General features: G+C 44.5%; 1 protein-coding gene across 1 annotated transcript; it reads left to right on the top strand.

The window, feature by feature from the left end:
- The first annotated feature begins 2,711 nt into the window (after positions 1-2,711).
- LOC149290384 (uncharacterized) lies at positions 2,712-14,298 on the top strand. Its single transcript, XM_089489287.1, has 3 exons — positions 2,712-2,840; positions 9,124-9,244; positions 12,248-14,298. Exons 1-3 carry the CDS (start codon positions 2,712-2,714, stop codon positions 13,567-13,569), a joined length of 1,572 nt encoding a protein of 523 aa, XP_089345413.1. The 3' UTR covers positions 13,570-14,298.
- Positions 14,299-16,266: the final 1,968 nt, after the last annotated feature.

The following is a 16,266-nucleotide window of genomic DNA, read 5'->3' as shown; positions in this document are numbered from 1 at the left end:
CCCGGCCTTTCGCATTGGGGGGCGGCAGTGGAGCTGCGGCTGCAAGGAGGCCAAGCCTCAGACTCCTCTCCGCCGTCGCCGCCGGCACCTCCTGTGTTGGTGATGGTGGCAGTGGAGAGGAGGCCAAGGAGAATGCCAGAGGCCTCCTCTTTGCCACCACCTCTGTCTCTGTGCGAGGGCCATGTGGGGCTACTGGAGGCCAAGAGGCCTCCAAGTCACCACCCGGCCCTTCTGCGGTGGCAGCATCGGGGGCATGCAGGCCGAGATGGAGAGGAGGCCTCTGGCGCTGCTCCTCCGCCTCCTCTTCGCTGCCACCGCCACAATCACTGCCACCTCTGCGGAAGGACCAGATGGTGGGCTGGAGGCCCCCACGCGACCTTTCCCCCGACCGTGGCGGCGGGGAGGCAAAAAGTTGGGGAGGGGAGGGGAGGAGAGGAGAGGGACTTTTGTCCCAAATGTCTGCACGCATGGACTTGAGCATACGCGGATTTTGGTATACGCTCCAGGGGCCCACTGAATTCGCAAGCAAAGGAGAGCCAAGAGAGCCCTGGAGAGCCTTGCCTTGGGTGGCTCTGGATCTCTGATACCGCAACAAACTATAAATCCCAAGATTCCACAGGATGGAGCCAGGAGAGTTAAAGCGGTTTCGATCTGAATTATTTCTTCAGTGCAGATACGGCCTGAGTCAGTTGTAAAAGTGTAGAAGCACCAAAGGCTGATTTTTACCCTTAAAAATGGTTCTACTTTTTAAAAGATAAGCAGTTTGTTTTTCTGTCTAATCCTCATTTTTGTTCTTCTTGTTTTGTTTGTTTGTTTCATTCTTGGTAATATGAGATGGTCTGGTCTGCCTCCTTCCTTCTTGCCTGCAAATCTCTTAATAAGAAAAGGGAGGAGATTTTTAAAATCTCCCAAAGGAGCTCTTTTTGGCCTCCTCTTAGAAGCCAAAGCCCAATATTTGTGAAGAATAACAAGGCTTCTATTAAAACCATCCTCCCCATTTCTGTAGAAGAAACCCCTCTCTGGAAAGAGACACAAAAGACACACCAAGAAACACACTGACTCCCTTTTGGCCCAAGGAGCCTGGCCTCCTTCTCTCTCTGGAGCCTCAGGAGAGAAAGAGGAGGCTCTATTCAACTGAGGCTTCAGAGGTTCTGGAATATTATTCCCCACAGTCACAAACAGCAGAAAATGGCCGCCGTAACACAAAATGGCTGCCTCTGCCTCAGCACTTGGCACTTGGCAGGTGGAGGCCTATAGGGAATCCCTAATGCAAGATGAAAGGGCCCCAAAGTCAGAAGGGACCCCAAAGAGGGTGGCCAGAGGCATGGACTGCAAAGGATCTCCCTTATTAACCACTTCTGAGCCTAGAATAAGATGGAGGCTTTTAAGTTCTGCAGAATTCTTTTGGTCTAGAGAGGCTGAAGTGGGGAAGGCAAGGGCCGAAAGTCCCAAATGGGGTTAGGACACACTGCTTTAATTAGTGCCAACTGAGTTTGAAGCAAAGTCATTTGTCCTCTATAAAATGGGAAGAGAAGAAAATCTGAGAGCCCTAGAATTGGAAATGATCCCCCAAGGGCCATCCAGTCCAGCCTCCTTCTGCCATGCAGGAATACACAGAATCCTAGACCCCAAGGGCCATCCAGTCCATCCCCTTGTGCTATGCAGGAATACCCAAAATCCTAGACCACGAAGAGCCATGCAGCCCAGCATCCTTCTTCCATGCAGGAATACACAGAATCCCAGACCCCCAAGGGCCATCCAGTCCAGCCTCCTTCTGCCATGCAGGAATACACAGAATCCCAGACCTCCAAGGGCTATCCAGTCCAGCCTCCTTCTTCCATGCAGGAATACACAGAATCCCAGACCTCCAAGGGCCATCCAGTCCATCCCCCTTCTGCCATGCAGGAATACACAGAATCCTAGAGTTGGGGGGAGATCCTGGCAGGGAGGGCAGTGAAAAGAGATCCTTAGAAGGAGGGAGGATTGAGAGATATAGTTCTGGAAATCACGTTGTTAAAGACTCCTTGGTTTTTTGCCTTTGCCACCCTCTGAAGCTGAGCAAACGAGATCTGAACTCTGGTCTCCAGAGTCCTAGTCCAGCACCAAAAGGCTTCCTCTGAACACTGTATTTCCAGGAAACCAAATCATGTCCTGGGTGACTCTGGAGCCCAGGGTTCGAGTACAGGCTTGGCTGTATAAACCCACTGGATGAACTGGGGCAATAAGCCACACTCTCTCAGCCGTCAGTGGATGGATATGATGGCAAAACCACTCTGAAGAATTCCTGCCAAGGCACACTGCAATAACAGCAACAACAACAACAACATGCTTGTCCTGACCTCAGTGAGTCTTGCTTGTGAATAGACAGGTGCAGTCTTGTTCTGAACGTGTGCATATGTGGATCCGCTGGTACTATTGAATCCTTATATCCACAGATTTATAGCAGGATCAAACCTATCTCCTCACCAAGGACTCTGACAGAGATCAGTGTTTACGTTTAGCCTGTTGGCCTTAAAATGGATCCTAGATCCAAAATAGTCCCTCCAGAAAAGGGGCAGATGTCTCCTGCCCATCCTGTCCTTGGATCAATTCTTAAATTCCAAGATTTAGGCTGGGGAGGAGGTCTGACCCTGCCCTCTTCTGAGGCTGAGAGAGTGTGACTTCTGCAGGGAAGAAATGAATCCTAACCTTCCTGTCAGCTTCAGGGCTTAATGGCTGGGATCAAGGGAGCTGCCATGGGCTTGAGCCTCTGCCCAACCGTTGCCTCCGCAAAGAAGGCAGTGGCTGGTGGCTGGGGCACTGTTGACCTTTCCACCATCAAGTGCTCCATGGCTGCTGCAGTGTGAAAGACTGGGGGCACACTTGGCTGAGCGATTCCTGTCACTACTGTGCTCTGAGGCTGAGAGAGTGTGACTTGCACAGGGCAAGACTTGCACCTATTTCCCATTATTGTGACTGGTGTGTGTGTGCCTTCCAGTTGTTTCCAGGTCTTATGGTGACCTGATGGGAATCTCTGAAGGGGTTTTCTTGGCAGGTTTCTTCAGAGTGGGTTTCCCATGGCCATCCTCTGAGGCTGAGAGAGTGTGACTTGTCCAAGGCTTCAGTCCTTTTGGAAGCCTTTTTGCTTTATCTTCTAGAAGGCAGCTGAGGTGTTGCTTCTTGGATTGAAGAATGAGAGGAACCTTCTGGCATCCAAAAGGCTAACACTCTCTGGAGTTATGTCTGATAATATGTATATATAGGATTGAACTCTGAAAAGACACACAAAAGTCACACAAAGAAACATTCCTTCCTTTTGGCCCAAGGAGCTGGGCCTCCTTCTCACTCTAAAGCCTCAGGGAGAGAAAGAGAAGCCAATGGTCTGTTCAACTGAGGTCTCAGAGAAGGTTCTGGAACATTATTCCCCACAGTCACAAGCAGCACACAAAATGGCTGCCAGAACACAGAATGGACGCCGGAACACAGGGGGCGGGGTCTTCCAGATGCTCTGCCCCCATTGGCCAGCCTCAAAAAGAGGCGGAGCTTCTGCTTCTCTATATAGCTCTGCGCGTGGAAGAGAGAGAGTGAGGAGAAAGGAGCAGAGTTTTAGAGGGAGAACAGACAGAGAGGAAGGAGTGGAGTGAGAGCAGAGAGACAAGGCCTGGAACCACTAGGCTTCACTGCTGCCCTGAGCTCTGGCTGGGCCTGTCTTGGGTCTACTGCTGCTGCTGCTTTCCTTTGGCCACTGCCATGAAGGAGGGGAGGAAGGAGGCCCAGCAGTCCTTCTAGGCAAGGCCCACTCTCTCTGAAGGTGGGAGATTATGACTCCCCAAAGGGATTTCAATGCTTTTAATGGTGGCTCTCATGCTGTAGCAATGGTGCTTGTGGTGATGATGATGATGATATTATCAGGCCTGCGGGGGAGAGGATGGAACTGCCGCCAGACCTTAATAATCATAAGGCAGAGGCATCCAGTTTGTGTTCCGGCAGCCATTTTGTTTTCAAGCAGCCATTTTGTGTTCCGGTGGCCATTTATTTTTCTGGCAGCCATTTTGTGCTGCTTCTGACTGTTGGGAATAATGTTCCAGAACCTTCTCTGAGTCCTCAGTTGAACAGAGGCTTCTCTTTCTCTCCTGAGGCTCCAGAGAGAGAAGGAGGCCAGGCTCCTTGGGCCAAAAGGAAGGAAGTGTGTCTCTTTGTGTGTCTTTTGTGTGTCTTTTCTGAGAGGGTTTTCTTATTACAAAGCTCTGCTCCTTCTGGGGAACATGGGTTTTAAAAGGGATCAGAAATGGGGGGATAGTTTTAATACAAGCCTTATTATTATTCTTCACAAACATTGGGCTTTGGCTTCTAAGAGGAGGCTAGTCCCCCAAAAAAGGCCAAAAGTAGCTCCTTTGGGAGGTTTTAAAAGTCTCCCCAGTTTCCTTATTAAGACATTTTCAGGGAAGAAGGAAGGGGGCAGACCAGAATAACTCATATTATTCCCAAATAAACACAGAAACAAACAATAACAACAAAAATAAGAATTAGACAGAAAAACAAACTGCTTCTTTTTTTTAAATGAAATCCATTATTAGGAAGGTAAAAGCAAGACTTGGGTGCTTCTGCCCTTTTACAACCGACTCTGGCTGTATCTGCACTGCAGACATAATCCAGTTCAAAACCACTTTAACTCTCCTGGCTCCATCCTGTGGAATCCTGGGATTTGTAGTTCGTTGTGGCACCAGAGCTCTCTGGCAGAGAAGGCTAAGTGTCCAAAGGCAAAATCCCAGGATTCCATAGCACTGAGGGTTAAAGACAAACCTATTACATTTACCATCCGCTGCTTCCAAACTACCACACTAACTTTTATTTCTATCTCATTCGTTTTTAATTATCTGTTAATAAGTAAAAAGTAAATATATATTGTTCTACTTATCCTTATCCTTACAAATCATTTATTTTCTCTTTCAGGCCTCATTTAAATTGTAAAACAGTTGATACAAAATCGCTCTCATTAGATTAAACTCAACATCATTGGGCTTTTAACCTCCCAACATACTTCTGTTTTACCAATGTTATATTTCTTTGAATAAATTAAAACACTTCAACTTAAATTAGTCCTGTCTCTAAAGTAGCATTTTCCCTCCATGCTTCTGGAGATATTCAGTTATATTATTCCAGTCTCCTTTATATAAATTTGACGGTTAATTTCTAATTCCTCTTGAGAGTTTGTCCATTTCCATCATGTCCAGAAGCTTAAATATTCAATCTTCTTTTGAAGGAATTTCTTTACTTTTCTATCTCTGAGCAAACACTATTCTTGCAGATGACAACATATAAAATAATAATAAACCATTTTCCCCCTATGTATTGTTCTATTATATTAAGCAAAAAAATTCAGGCACGAATTTAAAAGATAGTTACAACTTTCTTAATTTCAAAATAAATCAATTTCCACTATTGTATCGCTTTCCCAAAGTCCACCACAAATGATAGATTGAGCCCTTCTCCTTTTCACATTTCCAATACAAATTACTGCAATTCTTTTTTTTTTAGTATAATCTTTATTAGGCATTAAAAACAGATAAAGATACACATAACAATATATAAGATGAACAACATATACAGCATTACATCTTAAATAAATGTATTAGTTATAAACTATACACAATATACAGTATTCTAATCTAAAAATAAAGCAAGATTAAGTAAGACTTCCAAGAGAAAGATGGGACACAATTATGCCAAATTATAGCCCTTAATGCAATCAGATCTAAATGAATAGAATTAATCCATGCACAATTTAAATATAGTAAAAAAAAGTCATATATCATATATTATACTTATGTTTTTGCTTCTGTGCCTAGTCTCATATCCTTCCCGATAAGATAAATCAAAAATCATAGCTACCATATAAAATTAGGGGATAGGCCTTCCTTCTTAATAAACAACATAAAAGGATGCCGTACTTTCTTTGTTATTTCCCAGTCAAGGTTTTCCATGTAGCAAGTGAGTTTCTCCAATTCCATATAATCCAATAGTTTCATAGTCCAGTCCTTCCACAAGGGCTGCCCTGACCCTTTCCAACAAGAAGCATACACCAATCTGGCCGCTGAAATCATATAAAACAGTAATTTTCCATGCATATTCTCAAGTTTAACATCCATAACCATATTCAATAAAAACATTTTTGGGTCAAACGGGGATTTATAATTAAGAATCATTTGCATCTTCTGATGAATCACTTTCCAGTATTTCTTGGCATGCTGACATTGCCACCACATATGTACCAGGGATCCTGGGGAGTTACCACACTTCCAGCAGTCCAAATTTTGGTTTTTGTAAATTTTGGAGAGCTTTAAAGGAGTTACATGCCACCTATTCTGCATCTTGTAATAATTTTCTCTGATTGCTATACAAGCAGTATATTTCATTTGGACCCGCCAGTTTTCCCCCCACTGTTCTAAGGGTAAATTTTCACCCAAATCTTGTGCCCATTTTATCATTGACGGCTTAATTCGCTCGTCATGCATTTGAAGGTTTAACAAATACTTATAAAGCTTAGAGATTCTACCTACATTTTTTCCAAAAATTATTTTGTCAAATTCAGATAAAACAGGATTAATACCAATGGTCTTATTATCCAATACAAATCTTTCCTTGATTTGTCTATAAAGAAACCAGTTCAGTGTTATTCCTTCTTCATCCAATTCGTTCATGGTTTTAATAAACAATACATTTGTCCTTTTATCATAAGTCATCATATGTTAACCAACGACCCGGAATAATAGTATTGTTTCTACGGAAAGCCTCATTGACTGAAGTCCAGAGTGGGAGCTTTGGATATAATAATTTTTTAAACTTAGTCCAAGTTTTAAAGAAAGCTTTTCTAACAAAATGTAACGTAAATGCATTATTAGCCTTGATCTTATCATAGAAAAGATATGCGTGTGTCCCAAACACATTTCCGGACATTTCCAAATTCAAAAGAGATTTCTCTTCCAAATTAAACTATTGTATTAACCAATCAAAACAACATGCAAAGAAGTATGTCTTTAAATCAGGAAGTCCCAAGCCCCCGTTTTTACATCATCCTGCATTATCCGAAAGCGGACTCTAGGTTTCTTGCCTCCCCACAAAAACTTGCTAATATCTCGATTCCACGTTACAAATGGTGCTTCATTAGTTAAGATTGGGATAGTTTGAAACAAGAAAATCATTCTAGGTAAAACTAACATTTTAATAGCAGCCACTTTACCCAACCAGGATAAGCCGATTTTATTCCAACGGGATAAAGCTGCTTTAATTTTAAGCCATGTTTTACAGTAATTATTCTTATACAGTTCCGAATTTTTAGTGGAGAGCCAAACCCCCAGGTATTTAACTGTATCAAATTACTGCAATTCTTATACATCTTGCTTATTCTCTCTGGTGTTAAATACTACCAAAAATGTTTTATAATAACTCTCTTTGATGTTTTGGCTGCAAGTATAGTTCAATCTTTGTTTCCAAGTGTACTCCCAAGGGTCTAATTCAATTGCAAAACCAAAGTTTTGAGACCATCTAACCATATTTTATTTAATAACTTCCTCTTCTGTACAGATTTTTTAAGAATACAATTATAAAGTCTTGCTAATAAGGCATCTTTATTCAACATTTTTCCTGTTCTAGATCAGAGTCTGATTTGCAAATACCGTATTGTTTTTATCCATTAGGAAGAGTTTTCTTAATTGTCTGTAAAAGAACCATGAAAGATCATAACCCTGATCATTAGGATCTTTTCATGTCTTTATTCTATAACCAGTTCTATCTATTTGCATTAATTCTTTATAGGAGATCCAATTTGCGTCCTTTTTTGAATCTCTGGTCTCCTTTCTCAGGAACTTCATCTCGGTTCCCTTGGACACATCTTTGGGGCACCTTTTGCTGTAAGTGACCCAAGTGCAAGACCACCAGGACCCCTGCCCACCTGATGGCCGACACAGAGGCCAAGCGCAGGGAGTTGGGCCCCAAGAGAAAGAGGATGCAGAGATACAAGAACTCTTTGGTGAGTCGAGGTTCTTGACTATTAGTTTCATCTGTGTCACTGCTGGGCCAGCTCTTGAAAGCACACAGAGAACATACTTTCCCAATTTACCAGAGACAGTCTTTCGGTAAGTCACTATCCAATTAGCTTCATCTGTGTCACTGCTGGGCCAATTTATGAAAGGAAGCAAATCACATACTGTCTGAGTTTTGCAAAGACAGTCCTGGTTAATCCTCTGTCAACCCACTTTTTCAGGGGCTTTTAAAAATGTCCCGGTTGCTCTCTCCTCCTCCCACTTTCCCCCTTCTCAGCTTACTTCAGTTTCTGAGTGCCATTCAGTTTGCACCCCATCAACTCAAAAGTGGGGAGAGGAGAGGAAAGAAAGAGGCAGGATATTGCCCTTCCCAAGAGGCTGAAGCAAAAGCAAACTGTTGTGCCCTTCCTAGCTTGTGTGACCTCGGAGGGTGATAGAGTCTCCTTCCTTGGAGGTCTTTAAACAGGCTGGATGGCCATCTGTCAGGGATGCTTTGATTTGGATTTCCTGCATGGCAGGGGGTTGGACTGGATGGCCCTAGTGGTCTCTTCCAACTCTACGATTCTATGATTCTATGATTCTATCTTTCTCATAAACAACTTTGTCCATCTTGACCACCTTTTGGTGTTGCTTTTCCACATATGTATTGCTTTTCCCGTCTGTGAAATGGGGGATATGGGAGACCATCTCTGGATCTAAATATGGGGTGGGCCCAGTGGCCTTCAAGCCCACAGTGCTCCCCAGAACAGTTTTTTAAAATTAACTTTTGCCTCTGAAAAGTGGCAAGAAATGTTTAAATGCACTATAATTCTTTGGTGGCTAAATGTACTGTATGTGTTGGGATAGTGAGTATCCTAATCCATCCTCTATATCCCAGCCATGGCCTAAATTATATTGGTTATTATATTGTATATTATATTGAAAGGATTCGAAACAAACTGGATCTCGAAGGCAGTAGTTGTTTTTTCCCTTTGCTGACAGAATTTAAAGTTAATTTCCTGGATTGAATATTGAAGTGATGAAATAATATTTGGGATGAACCATGTGCTTTCCTCCCCTTTTGCTTAGTCACTCTCTGAATGAGGGCTATTTTCTGTTGCAGGTGACCTTTGCGGATGTGGCGATATATTTCACTGAGGAGGAATGGAAACTGTTGACGAAGAAACAGAGACTGATCTACAGTTATGTGATGATGGAGAATTATCAGAATGTGGCCTCTGTGGGTAAGGAACCGTAATCCATTCTCCTTTTTATGAAGACTGAGGTCCCTTTTATGCTAAATTATCATTGTGCTATGATTCCCCTAGAATTATAGAATCATAGAGTTGGAATAGAACGCAAGGGCCATCCAGTTCAACCCTCTTCTGCCATGCAGGAATACACATTCCAAGCACCATCCAGCCTCTGTTTAAAGACCTCCAAAGAAGAGGACTCCACCAAGCACTAAGGGAGTATATTGCACTGTCGAAGAGCTCTTACTGTCCCAAAGTCCCTAATAATGTCTAGATGGAACCTCTTTCTATGTGGCTTGCATCCATTGTAGTGTCTCCTTTTCTCTGTAGCAGCAGAAAGCAAGCTTGTTCCATCATAAATACGACCCTTTCCGATATTTAAACATGGATATCGTATCCACTCTTAACTTTCTTTTCTCAAGGCTAAACATACCCAGCTCTCTAAGCCATTCCTCATAGGGCTTCATGGTTTCCAAATCCTTCACCACTTTGGATGCCCTCCTCTGGGCATGTTCAAACTTTTCAACATCCTTTTGAATTGTGGGGCTCAGAACTGGACACAGGATTATTCCAAGGGAGGCCTGACCAAAGCAGAAGAGAATGACACTATTACTTCCCTTGATCAAGAAACTATACTCATATTGATGCAGCCTAGAATGACATTGGCCTTTTTAGCTGCCGCATCACACTGTTGGCCCATGTTCAACTTGTGGTCTACTGGGAGTCCTAGATCCCTTTCAAGTGTAGTTTAATTGAGATAGCAACATCCTGTAGAATATTTGAATTTGTGATTTAGTGAGGCACTACTGCTCCCCACTTTATAAGGATACTAAATACCCCATTGTAAACTGCCAATTGTCAGAACCAGCTACTGTGGTTCATCCAGAATGGTCTTGAGGTTTAGGGGGGAGTTGTTAGTAGTTTAAATGTTAGTAGTTTTAAGTCGTTGGTAAGTATAATGGGGCCTAGAATGGCTTGGGGGAAGGGAATCAGTTGCGGAGGCTATTAACTGACTGGTTTGTGAGATTTGGGTGGCAGGCATGCCCCTGGGGGAGAGGCGTATGAGAACGGTGGAAGAAGAAGGCAAGAGGTACCTTGGCAGCTGGGTTGGTTAGGGGCTGAAGGGCCGGGAAACACACAGAACTCCAGAGGCATTTCAAATAGGTTTTTGTGGGTTTTTTAGGGGGAAAGTAAAACACACATAGACATACATATACGTGTTCCATTGCGCACACACACACACACACACAAACTAGGTAACAAAGGTGGGAGTGGTGAATACTGTGAGGCTTTGCTAATGGTAATACATTACCTAAATCAGTGATGGTGAACCTTTTAGAGGCCGAGTCCCCAAACTGCAACCCAAAAGCCACTTATTTATTGCAAACTGCCGTGTCCCTCTGGCTTTCTAGTAACAAACTCTGGCAAAATCTGTGCTGGGGTGATGGCACACGTGCCCACAGAGAGGGCTCTGAGTGCCACCTCTGGCACATGTTCTTTAGTTTCGCCATCACTGATCTAGATGGATCTCGAATCCAATTGCTGCGGGTCCAGAATGGGGGAGAGAAGACAGTAACTTCAATGGCAAGTGGGGCTGGCGAGTGTAGAGAGGTGTTTAGCAATGTAAATCAACAGAGGGTCTGTCTGCAACTGGACTGACACTGAAGAACAGCCAGTTGGGGCTGATATTTGTACTGAAATTGTTGCTTGGGGGCAGAAACCGAGCATCCAAAAAGGTTTAAATTACTTTAGAAAGTTTTTTGTGTGGGGAAAGAATTGTCTGAAACTGAATTAAATGAAATGGGTGCTTGGTGGAAATACTTCAGCCAAAAAGGATTATCACACCAGCTCTCAGGTCCTTCTTGGCTCTGAATTCTGGTCCCATTCAAAGCCAGTGTATAGCACAGTCTGAAGGCGACACTCCCAGAGCTCAATAATAACACAGCAAGAACAGAAGCAAATCTCCAGATATAGGTATTGGCAATGCACTAACCACTTTCCACACTTAAAAATAACTCAGAGACACAGTTGATTTCCTCCAAGTCCTTGGAGGTTCTTTAGCTTGAGTTGCAATAGAAAACAAATATGTACCAGCTCTCCTCCCTGACTTTCATCAACTTCACAATATCTTGTACACACAACTCCAACCCACATCAATCCACATGTGAGCTGTATACTGTATTGGTTATGAGTCATCTTCTGGTGCCACACAGCATGAAGCATCCTCTGCAGTTAGCTTGCATCATGCCATGTGCTCTGACTCAACACTCTATGGCAGTCTCACAGGAAATGATGTCACTTTTCAATCAAAGTATTTTTACATATATTTATTGGAATATTTTCCAACTGTCTGACTATCTGCTTCCAATGATTTCCTTATGGCAGTTCACCTACAATCTCTTCTTTGCTAGCTCCTACGAGTAAGGATACAATCATTATATGGATTTGGGGCATCCAGAACAGGGTTATGCTCGGGTCACTCACACCAACTATGGCGCGTTACAGATGGCCTGAAAGCGGTGGTTTGCCGGTGCTGCCTGTTGCTGTGTCCAGGAACCGCAGTGGCCAAACCGCGTAGTTTCCAGACACAGCAAAAAAGCAGCTCAAAAATGGCGCTTCTTTTCTGCACCCCAGAAGTGGCGCTGAGAGGCGCTAGTCGCACACTTGCAGCGTCACTTCTGCCGCGCAACATCTGGACGCTATGCGTCCGTGACATCAAAATGGCGGCGCCTGTGTGGAAGGGTGTCAATTTGTACGCTCTCTGCGCATACTAGAGTTCAGGGGTGTCTAGAATAGACCCCCCCCTTTCTAACCCTAGTACGCCCCTTCCTAACCCTAGTATGTGCGGAGCGCGTACTTTCGGCGCATGTGTAACGTGCCCAAATTAATTTAATCTCACATAGGGAGGGGTTAACGTGGGGCTAAATCTTGGGGTAACACCTTCCTCTCTTAATGCTGAGATTCAGTCTTGTCTGTCATTGTCATTGTTTACAGAAGAACATGTCAGTCATGAGAGAGTCCATACAAGAAAGAAATCACATAAATGCCAGCATTGTAGGAAATGTTTTGCCTACAAGTCAGTCCTTGTTATGCATCGCAGAATCCACACAGGAGAGAAGCCATACAAATGCCAGCGTTGTGGGAAATGTTTTCCTTTAAAGTCACACCTAGTAACACATCAGAGAGTCCACACAGGAGAGAAGCCATACAAATGCCAGCATTGTGGGAAATGTTTTTCTCAGAAGGCACACCTAGTGAAACATCAGAGAGTCCACACAGGAGAGAAGCCATACAAATGCCAGCATTGTGGGAAATGTTTTTCTTGGAAGCCTGACCTAGTGAAACATCAGAGAGTCCACACAGGACAGAAGCCATACAAATGCCAGCATTGTGGGAAAGGTTTTTCTTTGAAGGGAGACTTAGTGAGACATCAGAGAGTCCACACAGGAGAGAAGCCATACAAATGCCAGCATTGTGGAAAATGTTTTTCTTCCAAGTCATACCTATTGGCACATGAGAGAGTCCACACAGGAGAGAAGCCACACAAATGCCAGCATTGTGGGAAATGTTTTTCTTCAAAGTCAAACCTATTGGCACATCAGAGAGTCCACACAGGAGAGAAGCCACACAAATGCCAGCATTGTGGGAAATGTTTTTCTTTGAAGGGAGACTTAGTGAGACATCAGAGAGTCCACACAGGAGAGAAGCCATACAAATGCCAGCATTGTGGAAAATGTTTTTCTTCCAAGTCATACCTATTGGCACATGAGAGAGTCCACACAGGAGAGAAGCCACACAAATGCCAGCATTGTGGGAAATGTTTTTCTTCAAAGTCAAACCTATTGGCACATCAGAGAGTCCACACAGGAGAGAAGCCACACAAATGCCAGCATTGTGGGAAATGTTTTTCTTTGAAGGGAGACTTAGTGAGACATCAGAGAGTCCACACAGGAGAGAAGCCATACAAATGCCAGCATTGTGGGAAATGTTTTCCTTTAAAGTCACACCTAGTAACACATCAGAGAGTCCACACAGGAGAGAAGCCATACAAATGCCAGCATTGTGGGAAATGTTTTTCTCAGAAGGCACACCTATTGACACATCAGAGAGTCCACACAGGAGAGAAGCCACACAAATGCCAGCATTGTGGACAATGTTTTGCTCAGAACTCAAACCTAGTGACACATCAGAGAGCCCACACGGGAGAGAAGCCATACAAATGCCAGCATTGTGGGAAATGTTTTTCTTCAAAGCCAAACCTAGTAAGACATCAGAAAGGCCACACAGGAAAGAAGCCACAAAAATCCCAGAAATGAACTAACATTATTTTTGTGGAGAAGGAATACAAAGAATATATTTTTCTTCCTTTGGTGATAAGAAAATGCCCTTGTGATTTGTGTGTTAGGTTTGTCTCTCCATATGTCTTTATGTTTTAAAGTTATATTTTCTTAATTTTATCTATTAATTGCTATTAGAGTAGATCATTGCTTTAGTTTATAAATTTGACTGGGAATTATGGGTTGTGGAATGGGTTAGCTAGATAGAGGGTGGGATTTGTTGCAGCTGGCTAGAATAGTTGTTTGATTTATAGCCTTTGGAATGTGTGGGATGTTAGATGAAGAAAGTTGGGGGGAAGGTATTAACAGGAAGGGGACTAGTTTCTGGGAATGACAAAGGTAGCCTTGTTACCTGTGGGCCATTGACTGTGGGAATTGGAGGTGGGGGCTAGGTTTGAAAGAGGGTGGAGTTTTAGGTTTTGGGGTTTTAATGTATTATTTGGCTTGGGGTGGGCAGTTCTGATTTAAATGCTAACTTAAATGCTGGCCTGATTTAAATGGGCCTTTGCGCAGCCCCCGTCACATGCTAGGGGTTGGCCGAGAACGTAGTGTCCATACCGACCTCACTCCTAGCACGTGATGGGGGCGTCAAAATGGCGGCACCCTGTACACACAGGCGCTGCCATTTTGATGCAATGGATGCGTAGCGTATGCACGTCCCGGCCCCTTTGTGACACTGCAAGTGCGCCTTTGGTGCCTTGCGGCGTCACAAAGGCACCCCAACAAGAACCTGCTTTTTGTGGGTTCTTTTTGTTTGGCGATGGAGCCACACAGTTTGTTCACTTTGGCTCCCTTGCGGAGCAAACCAGGGTGGCGAGAGACTGCCATTTTTGGGCAGTCTGTATCCCGCCATTGTGTTCTTAATAAAGTTCTTTGTTATTTCAACACAATGGACTCATTGATGCATATAAGTTCTGAAGTTGCACAAAACTGACCCTTTCTTCTCTTCTCAGTCCTCAGCTCCATTCCCAGCCATATGAGCAGCAGAGGCAAACACACACACACACACACACACACTTGTGTGTATACACACATACACACACACACACAGAGAGAGAGAGAGAGAGAGAGAGAGAGATCTGTATGTACAAAGCAGAGTCTTCACAGCCTTTCCCTCCTGAGTCCAGCTCCGCAGCTTGGGCTCCATTCCGGAAGGAAGGAAGGAAAAAGGAAGGAAGGAAGGGTGTAGTCCTTCCCTTCTTTCAAATGTCGACAATGGAATAAACAGCAGCAGCTAGGGCTTTGCGATCCCTGCGCATGCTCAAGAGGGGCCTTTGGTGGCAAATGTGCATGCTCAGTCTCATCCCCTGAATCTGCCGCCCTCACAGCCTGCTCTGAGGGAGGGAAGTGGGGAGAGCCCTCATTCATTCAGAATGGCTGGAGGATCTTCTGGGGAGGGGTGATGTAAGAAGGACGGAAACCCCGATCTCCTCCCCACAAAGAAAGGCAGGGAGCCTGCCAGGCCTCCTCTCCCTTCCCTGCCCCCTCCTCTGGGGATTCCTTGGGGCCCAGGTGCTTGGGGGGTTATTTTGAGAAAAGAGGAAAGGGGGGACCCTTGGAGAGAGGCATGGCCATGAAGGGGAGGGGCATTCAAGGGTAGAAAGGATTTTGGGGAGCCCTCTCCCTCCTGGAAAGTGGGGCAGAGGAGAGACCCTCCCTTCTGATGACTCATTTGGTGAAGAGTTTTGTGCCAAATACAAAGCATCACACAGGATAGGGTTCAATAGCATTGGAAACAACAGTGTTGTGTTTTTTTTTTTGGGGGGGGGAGACGTTTTCTCTGGGGTCCTGGGGTGAGGAGGCTCTGTCTGGGTGGGGGAAAGAGGCAAAATCTAGGCCAAATCCAAGAGGAGGGAGATGGAGGGACCCCAAAGCCCCGTCTGGGGAGACTGACACTTCCCTGGCAACCTGGGAACTAGGCTTAAAGGCCCACAGGATCCATATTAGGCATACCCCACAACTACATACCTTTCCCTTCACAACAACCCTGCGGAGGAGGACCAACAGAGAGACCCTCAGCCCCAAAAAGAACACCCTCCTCCCGGTTTTGGGAACATGCTGAAAAGGCCTTGGACCCCCTTGAAAGGATGTAGGTAAAAGGAGTAGAAAGAAGGAATAAAGGAATGAAAACACCAAGGGAAGAGAAGCATAAAGGGACGGCTTAAGTGGGAGAGGGGGAGATCTGGAACCTGATCCAGGCACCTGCCCCCCAGAACCCACCATTAGAGCCTACCACAGATCACTGTGATGCTTTAAATGACTATTTCACAGATAATATCTCTCAGAGAAGAGCTGACTTGGATGCCAGCATTATTTTGAGGCTATAGGTGAGGTGTCCAGTGACTCTGTGAATAAGATCATACTGGATCAAATTGAATCTGTGAGTCCTGAGGACGTAGACAAGCTCCTTAGAAGTGTAAAGAAGACAACTTGCCCTCTCAACCCTTCCCCTTCATGGCTGGTCCTCCAAGGAGGAGATGCACTTAGGACTCACCTGAGATGTATCATGGATGCACCTCTTAGGGAGGGCTATTTTCCATCTTGCTTAAAAGAAGCGGTGGTACGGCTGCTTCTGAAAAAGCCCTCCCTAGATCCCTTGGACATGAACAATTACAGACCGGTCCCCCATCTTCCATTTCTAAGCAAGGTGATTGAGAGGGCAGTTGCTCTTCAAGT

Source organism: Sceloporus occidentalis, unplaced genomic scaffold, assembly GCF_023333645.1.
Source record: "Sceloporus occidentalis isolate IW3139 unplaced genomic scaffold, rSceOcc1.0.p SCAF_39, whole genome shotgun sequence".
Taxonomy (NCBI): domain Eukaryota; kingdom Metazoa; phylum Chordata; class Lepidosauria; order Squamata; family Phrynosomatidae; genus Sceloporus; species Sceloporus occidentalis.
The sequence above is the reverse complement of the archived record's forward strand: the minus strand, read 5'-3'. Positions and strand labels throughout refer to the sequence as shown.

Bases quoted from the DNA above. Each gene is read 5' to 3' on its own strand.
- LOC149290384 (XM_089489287.1), top strand. From the start codon at position 2,712: ATGGCTGGGATCAAGGGAGCTGCCATGGGCTTGAGCCTCTGCCCAACC. The intron at 2,841-9,123 runs GTGTGAAAGACT...TTTCTGTTGCAG, and splicing joins AGTGCTCCATGGCTGCTGCA to GTGACCTTTGCGGATGTGGC. The intron at 9,245-12,247 runs GTAAGGAACCGT...CATTGTTTACAG, and splicing joins TCAGAATGTGGCCTCTGTGG to AAGAACATGTCAGTCATGAG.